This window comes from Procambarus clarkii, chromosome 55, assembly GCF_040958095.1.
Source record: "Procambarus clarkii isolate CNS0578487 chromosome 55, FALCON_Pclarkii_2.0, whole genome shotgun sequence".
NCBI classification, from domain to species: Eukaryota; Metazoa; Arthropoda; class Malacostraca; order Decapoda; family Cambaridae; genus Procambarus; species Procambarus clarkii.
Genome location: NC_091204.1, coordinates 21,391,813 through 21,400,872, shown reverse-complemented (window position 1 = coordinate 21,400,872; position 9,060 = coordinate 21,391,813). Strand labels below are relative to the sequence as shown.

At 42.1% G+C, this 9,060-nt stretch overlaps 1 protein-coding gene across 1 annotated transcript; it reads left to right on the top strand.

Moving 5' to 3' along the window:
* Positions 1-1,882: 1,882 nt before the first annotated feature.
* Positions 1,883-7,512, top strand: LOC138352825 (uncharacterized). The gene is made up of 4 exons (XM_069305394.1): positions 1,883-2,015; positions 2,442-2,816; positions 4,507-4,630; positions 4,723-7,512. The coding sequence occupies exons 2-4, from the start codon at positions 2,715-2,717 to the stop codon at positions 5,220-5,222; spliced, it is 726 nt and encodes a 241-aa protein (XP_069161495.1). The 5' UTR covers positions 1,883-2,015; positions 2,442-2,714; the 3' UTR covers positions 5,223-7,512.
* The last annotated feature ends 1,548 nt before the right edge of the window (positions 7,513-9,060 follow it).

The following is a 9,060-nucleotide window of genomic DNA, read 5'->3' as shown; positions in this document are numbered from 1 at the left end:
ACCACCATAACCGAGGGAGCTCCTCAGGGCGCCCTTGTTGGCCCTCACTGCAGTTCAAACGATTCCACACTGCCAATCCACTTGTTTGATTGTTTCTGGTTGTCCCTGGACACTTCCCGCCACTCTCACACCTTCCCAGGATGTTCACACTGCACACTGTTGAGTCTGGGTCCGGTGGGGCCAGGATGTCACAAGATAATGGCACATGGCCGGTAGAGCCTCCTCCCAGCGTCCGTTCCCTGTGGCGCCCACAGGGAAAAATCTATATATATATATATATATATATATATATATATATATATATATATATATATATATATATATATATATATATATATATATATATATATATATATATATATATAAAATAGAGACAACTCTATATATATATATATATATATATATATATATATATATATATATATATATATATATGTCGTACCTAGTAGCCAGAACTCACTTCTCAGCCTACTATGCAAGGCCAAATTTGCCTAGTAAGCCAAGTTTTCATGAATTAATTGTTTTTCGACTACCTAACCTACCTAACCTAACCTAACCTAACTTTTTCGGCTACCTAACCAAACCTAACCTATAAAGATAGGTTAGGTTAGGTTAGGTAGGGTTGGTTAGGTTCGGTCATATATCTACGTTAATTTTAACTCCAATAAAAAAAATTGACCTCATACATAATGAAATGGGTAGCTTTATCATTTCATAAGAAAAAAATTAGAAAAAATATATTAATTCAGGAAAACTTGGCTTATTAGGCAAATCGGGCCTTGAATAGTAGGCCAAAAAGTGAGTTCTGGCTACTAGGTACGACATATATATATATATATATATGTATATATATATCTTTCTCTCTCTCTCTCTTATGTGGAAATCCCTTAATCTGACAAAGCCCCATGGCTTGAGAGACCTTGGAAGCTGAAGAAGAATCTTCAGTTTCATGCGAGTACGCGCAAATTATTGATAGCAGGAAATTTATGGTAATTTTCCAAAGATCAACGATTAATTGTGCATATTACTATAAGAATTTCTTTGTTTAATGTTTGCTTTGAACATAATTAGCTGTGTAGCTGTCCGGCAGGGCCAACAATCGTCGTGGGGATCTGAATGTGGCACTGGTCGGATGTTCCCTTGTAAATTCTGGCAAACCCGACCTGCCTATGTTCGTCCCGTACACTAGAACATTCCCTCTGCCAATTTGGGTGAGGCCAAACCGTGTGGGCTTCACCTCTTAAAAGACAGACAGACAGGCAAACAAACAGACATTCTCTCTTATGGTATAGATATATTCCTAAATACCAAATTAAAGTTTCGATTTTACGGACACGAGTCCCTACACAAGCAATTTGTTCAATAAAGGTGCATGGCTTGGTGGTGCTTACTAGTCAAGCTATTCACGGGAGTGGAATCAATACTACAGACTGAGTAAAACTAGCAGTGAGGCAGCCTTCACTCGGGTTGGTATTTGTGAAACAGTTGGATATTCACGGCAAGCCAAGTGGATCATAGTTAAAGTCTGGAAATTGGTTTAAACCGAATTGGAAACAATACCACCAGATGGAATCGAACTCCGTTCGGTTGGAATGCTAGGCTAGTAAAATATCCACTCAGTCAAACCGTATAATGCATTAAAATGATCTGTGTGGTCAAACAAACAACTGCTACCTGAATGGTGGCGGGCTTTCTCTTAGTGTTATTTAACTATTGATGTTGTTATTATGTACTCGGTTGCATCACATTTTGCTTATGGTGCCAGACAGTGATCGCGGAGATGTCAGCATACACAGCGCACCCCAGCCGCGCATGCTCCGTGCTAGTACTCTCATGGAAGATGAGGCTTCATCAGGCACTCTCCAATGATTCACTCAGGGTCTAGGCACCGGCTAGAACGGACACGTGAGTTAACCAGTCCATACTCCGGCCAGGACGGAAAAGTGAGTCAGGCAGAGTCCAGACAATAACCAGGACGGACAGGTGAATCAAGCAACCCTCAACAACTTCGGCAGGTGACTTAGACTTCGTCTATATCCTTGACAAACGGGACAGACTGTCTCCACACACTATTCAGACTTGATAGCCAGAGTCCTTAACCAAGACAGGTAGAGTCTAAACTTGCTGTCATATTCAAGAATTCTTCCCGAAATGGCAGAATTCCAGTAGCTATATATAAATGCTCTGTGTTATGGACCTTGTTCGACCAAACTCTCATTAGGAGTTTGTAATTTGTTCTTCATTGTTGTCTAATTTTTCACTCTAGCATAGAATAATATATGATTTTTTGATGAGAAATATCTATATTGATTACTGAAAGATATTCACGTATTTTTCAACATTAGAATGGAAACTTCATATATGTTCCAATTCTTCATATTTTAACACAAATATCTTTTATTCGCGGCATCCTCCTTGTTCTTCTGTACAACTGTACACAGTTGTACAGAAGAACAAGGAGGAAACGAAGCAAAGCAAAGGAAGCGCAGGAAGAAGTCAAAAGATCTTAAGCCAGAGGAAGAAGAACAATCCAGAGGAAGAGGGAACACCCAGAGGAAGAGGAACAATCCAGAGGAAGAGGGAACAGCCAGAGGAAGGGGAACAATCCAGAGGAAGGGGTAAGAGCCAGAGGAAGAGGAAACAGCCAGAGGAAGGGGTAAGAGCCAGAGGAAGAGGAAACAGCCAGAGGAAGGGGTAAGAGCCAGAGGAAGAGGATGGGAAGGCAATGTGTGCGACAGACCCTACTGTGGCTCTGGTGCTGGTCCTCCACCGCCCATCTCGTTACCTCCACCATAATGAATGACAACTTTTTTAAGGTGAATTTGTGAATACTCGAATATTTTAAAACATTCTTTTAGGTTGACTTTCAGTGATGACTTTATTCGAATTACTTAATTTATTATGTTTAATCGTTTGATAAGTGAAAGTAAATTATAGATAATTTTCCAATTTGTATATTTATTTATATGGATAAATTTCCAAAAATTATATATATCTATATAGATAAATTTCCCCCAAAAGTATTTATTTATTTGCGAGATGTTGCTAAGATGTTCTTAGTTTATTGGAAATATAACTGGCGCCCTTTCAAGATTAATTACAAATATCAAACTTTTCCTTCTACATTAGCCGGTGTTGCTATTATAGCCAGAGACGCTACGAGTATTGCGTGTGTTGCAACGACCATAGTCTATGTTGCAATGATCAGATTGAGTGTTGCTGCGAGTAAACCAAGGGCACCTACGAGTATTTCGAGCGTTGCCACGAGTATAGAGTGTCGCTAAGAGCATATTGAGTGTTGCTACGTGCATATTAAGTTTTGTTAAAAGCATAGTGAGTGTTGCTACGAGCAGAATGAGTGTTGCTACGAGCATAGTGAGTGTTGCTACGAGCAGAATGAGTGTTGCTACGAGCATACTGAGTGTTGCTACGAGCATAGTGAGTGTTGCTACGAGCATAGTGGGTGTTGCTAGGAGGATAGTGTGTTACTACGAGCATAGTGAGTGTTGCTACGAGCATAGTGAGTGTTGCTACGAGCATAGTGAGTGTTACTACGAGCATAGTGAGTGTTGCTACGAGCATAGTGAGTGTTGCTACGGGCAGAGTGAGTGTTGCTACGAGCATAGTGGGTGTTGCTAGGAGGATAGTGTGTTACTACGAGCATAGTGAGTGTTGCTACGAGCATAGTGAGTGTTGCTACGAGCATAGTGGGTGTTGCTAGGAGGATAGTGTGTTACTACGAGCATAGTGAGTGTTGCTACGAGCATAGTGAGTGTTGCTACGAGCATAGTGAGTGTTGCTACGAGCATAGTGAGTGTTGCTACGAGCATAGTGGGTGTTGCTAGGAGGATAGTGTGTTACTACGAGCATAGTGAGTGTTGCTACGAGCATAGTGAGTGTTGCTACGAGCATAGTGAGTGTTGCTACGAGCATAGTGAGTGTTGCTACGAGCATAGTGAGTGTTTCTACGAGCATAGAGAGTGTTGCTACGAGCATAGTGAGTGTTGCTACGAGCAGGATGAGTGTTGCTACGAGCAGGATGAGTGTTGCTACGAGCATAGTGAGTGTTGCTACGAGCAGGATGAGTGTTGCTACGAGCATAGTGAGTGTTGCTACGAGCATAGTGAGTGTTGCTACGAGCATAGTGAGTGTTGCTACGACCATAGTGAGTGTTGCTACGAGCATAGTGAGTGTTGCTACGAGCATAGTGAGTGTTGCTACGAGCATAGTGAGTGTTGCTACGAGCATAGTGAGTGTTGCTACGACCATAGTGAGTGTTGCTACGAGCAGAGTGAGTGTTGCTACGATCACAGTGAAGACATTCACAAACTTGGCACACGCTGAATGCATATAAAACTAATATAAATAGTTTAAACCTTCTCCGGGACCATCTTTCTTGCTTTCCATAAGCTGTTATTCTGTGTTGTCTTGTCTGTTTATTATAATAATTGACCCATTTAATATTCCGATAATTAGTCTATATCTCATATTAAATTATGTTCTTAGGTGAGCAACCCGACCTTCCCCAGCCTGTCCGGGTGCTCGCTCAGCACCTGGCCCGTTACCAAGACACTGTATTGTGCTGCACTCTGCCAGCGGAACCCCCGCTGCACCCTCTTCTGCCTCTCTGGTATGACTATGTGGCTAACTTTGTCTATGTGTGTAATTGTGAATTGTTAGTTAAGAGCATGTGCTTATGGAAACCCGTTCTCGTCCTCACAGAGGGAGCTTGCCAGCTCTACCAGGCCAGAGTTGGGAGGAACTGGGCAGCAGATGTCGGGACGCTTATGGCAGGGTCTTGCTACTCTAACTGGGGAAGCACCATCATGAACAACGTCTCTGTCACAGCCCCACTAAATGCTAACAGTGCTTATGGTATTGACGGCTTTTATTGCAACGATTTTAATTACATCTTCTGCTCTCAGAGTATGGCCAACGCTTACTACGCCGTCTCCCTTGGAACCCTACGTGCTGTCACCTCTGTCAAGATCTGCACATTTTACGGTTACTTTAGCGACGTGGAAGTTCGGGTTGGTAACTCCTCCTCGTATTCAACAGCATTCGCTGCCAACACATTGCTGGGGTCGTACCCAGGCTCCGTCCATGACTACACCGTGATCACCTTCACAGCCGCCCAGCCTATCGTCGGCATCATTGTGTCAGTACTGCAGAAAACCAATGGTTTCCTGTGCTTTGGTGATTTGCAAGTGTTCGCACTTTAGACGACATGTGCTCACCTAGTTGTGCTTGCGGGGGGTTGAGCCTTAGCTCTTTGGTACCGCCTCTCAACCGTCAATCTACTGGTGTACAGATTCCTGAGCAGGACAATGGCCTGTAGTTTAGTGTCTCCAGCCTATCACCCTTCTTGAATATCGGGACTTCAATAGTCGTCTTCCAAATTTTTAGCAGTTCACCTGTTACCAGTGATTTGTTGTAAACCATGAAGTGTGGCAGCCACAGAGTTTTTGCTCCTTCCTTTCGTATCCAAGGTGAGATTCCATTCGGGCCTATATTCCTTGTCACATCCAAATCTAGCAGATGCTTCCTCACTTCCCCACAGGTAATCACAAACTCCTCTAGTGGTGTCTGGTTAGATATTCACTCTCTTATCTCTGGAACTTCTCCTTACTCTGATGTGAAGTCCTGGAATTTCTTATTGAGTTCCTCGCACACTTCCTTCTCGTTTGTGGTGAATATGTCTGCCCCTGTCCTCAGTTTCATTACCTGTTTCTTCACTATTGTTTTTCTCCTGATGTGGCTGTGCAACAATTTGAGATGAATCTTTGTCTTGTTCGCTTTGTCATTTTCATATTGCCTCTCTGCCTCTCTTCTCACCCTGACATATTCAATCTTTGCACTCTGATATCTTTCACTGCTCTCTAGTATACTGTTATTTCAATAGTTTCTCCACAACCTAGTACTTAGTTGTTTTGCTTGCTTACATCTCTTATTAAACCATCGGTTTCTCGTCTTCATTTCGATTTTTTTCCTTTTGGACTGGGATGACCTTGTCTGCTGTCTCCTTATACTTCTGCGTGATGTAGTCCATCATTTCTTGAGCCGTCTTTCATCTGAGGTCTGTGTCCCAAGCTATATGTGGTACCAGGTATCTGTGTGTGTGTGTGTGTTTGTGTATACTCACCTAATTGTACTCACCAAATTGTGCTTGCGGGGGTTGAGGTCCGCTCATTCGGCCCGCCTCTCAACTGTTACTAACTATTTTTTTCACACACACACGCACACTTCCCAGGAAGCAGCTCCGTAACAGCTGTCTAACTCCCAGGTACCTGTTTACTGCTAGGTAACAGGGGCATTCAGGGTGAAAGAAACTTTGCCCATTTGTTTCTTCCTTGTCCGGGAATCGAACGCGGGCCGCAGAATTACGAGTCCTGCGCGCTGTCCACTCAGCTACCAGTGTCTGTCTGTGTGTGTGTGTGTTTACTATTTTGTATCTGCAGAATCTAGCTTTTAGCGCTTGGACCCTGCCTCTCTAATCAATTGATTTTGGTTATTCTTTGGTTAAGTATTGATTTTGGTTAGGATCGAAGGGTGGGTCACTCCCGCTTTCCGCTATATGTCACCAGGAATCAGCTTCCTTTTTCCCTTAGCACCGGTATAACCCGAATGCTACACGTTTTGACAGCTTGCTTTATTCTTCACTAACACTATCATAGCTAGTTATGTACACACTGACTGAACATCACATAAATTAACCTTCAGTTAATTTCATTTTCCTTTATGGACGGGGGAGGATGTTATAAATCCATATCTTGATTCTAGCATTTATCATGATAAACATGTATGTTCATTATTCTTTCATCAGTTATTTGTAATTAACCATTATATCTATTTGATTGCCAGTATTATATGTGAGTTAAATATAGCATGCTGTAGTGTGCCTGTATGAGATATTTTACTTATTGCTTTTGCAGGTTTATTCCTGTTGGGGGAGACCGTGGCGTCTCATGGGGGGATGACCATATTTGGGGTGTTCCAATAATGCGTGCAGGGTATCAACCTACCTTCACTGATTCACCCCTGTAATTATTCCAGTTTCTTGTATGTATATATTTATTTATTACACCTAATCAGTGTTATATGCATATTAGTATAGTTATAATTATGTTCTTAAGTATTACTCTCAGATAGCAGAGTGTCTAGAGCTTTCATGTGGTTGTTAGTTGGTAACTTGTAAACACCCTGCCGTGCATGCTCCAGCCACGTTAGTCGCGTGGGTGAAGCTGGCTCGGCTGGTCATGTTATGAGATAAGTCTTTGGTACCTGTTTATTGTTCAGTAACATAGCTAATTGCCTGGTTAGACCATTATTTGCATACCCATCTTGCATACCCATCTATTCATTTAAGTTTTAAATTAGCGATCAGTGTTTATATGTAATTATATCGTGTTATTGCATTATGGTGCAATAATATTTCTGGCTGCCTGTATCTCATTTAAATGTTTGTATGTTTCTTTGTAACCCTTACTTAAAGTATATTACTTTGCTGATTAAGCAGTTAATTTATTTATCCTAGAAATTTGTAGTAGGCAAGGCCGCATTAATATATATTTTACTACTGCAAAGGCAGAGGAACCATACCCAGAGGTCAAGGGTCGTAACATTGTAACGGGGGGTTGGGGTAAATAGCTCTATCTTGTCCATTATTCCACCCCCCAGTTAACTAACGAGGCCGGGGGAAACAGCTCTCTCTAGTCCGTTATCCCGTCCCCAGTTAGCTAACTATTCTAGAGCACTCCCAGAGTTCCTAAGGCAGCCTCTCTCGTTCAACACCTTGTAACCTAGGTATTTGACTACCTAGGTGCTAAGACTACAAGGCGCCGTAACTGGATCAGCTACCCGAAACTCTAGAGAGAACTCTAGAATACAGAATCATTGCCACAAACGTATAAGAGAAAACGAAAGGAAAGAAATGAATAGTGAAGTAATTAGTGAGGGTTTGGGGTGAGAGGTAGGGAGGTGGGAGGAGCGAGGAGGGTCATTAGTTGAAAGTGAGAGTTTAGAGAGGGGTGGAGGGAGAGGTGTAGATCGGTAGAAGTAGAAGAGTAGATAGTAGAAGTAGAAGAGTAGATAGTAGAAGACGAAATGCTGCCACCATCCATTCATGATCATTACATACAAGACAAGGAATGGAACTTGTCTGTATCACAAAATTCTCAAAAGATGTTATCAAGGTCATTATTAGTATGTCCCATCTATATCATGTATCAACTCCAAACATGTACTCATTAAATCATGAAACCAGTAATCACAGAGGCTTTCTCACCTCAACTCAAACTCTAGGGGGACACAAAGGCAATTTAAATAATAAATTCAATTATATTTCACATACTAAGTATCATAATTTAAGCAATGTTCAAGATCTATATATGTAAAGTGAGTCATCCTCCAAGAATCTGAGAACACTACAACTGACTGCCCCTGATCATCACACAACACTTGTAAAACACGACCAAGTCACCTTAATGTTCAACTCACCAAGTGTCTGCCTATAGCTGGATGGAGGGGGGGGGGAGTCTGCAGCTGTCAGGCAGCTTCACCCCCGTCCGACCGACAGCCTGTCTCGGCTGTTGTCCTCCTGCTCTGCTACCTGGTCTTCTGTCTTGTTAATGCTCTCGAATCGATAGCTCTCCGAGTATATATGGGGAAACCTAGTAGCTAACTCCCCCCACAGGTAGATAGCCTCCGGCTCTCTACCAAGCCACTCCTTAAACGTCGGCATGTTTGAAGGCTACCAGGCTCCAATTATAAGATTAGTAGAAGTAAGGTGAAATTCGCATGATCTGACCTCAGGTCACTTGGGGTCATTAACTCTTAGAGGTGTGACTTTCCGGTGGACAAACTGACGCCTTCTCAAATTCTTGTCTCTGACTCATATTCTATATATATTTTAAATAAACTAAACCAAACACTTTTACAGTGTTACATCTCCCCTTCTCCCCGAAATAAAGTTTTTGCAACACTGCTAAAGCAAGCTAGCTGTGTGCAACAACTTTATTAACGAAAAAAAATTACATCGTAGCTAAACAAATATACATCATC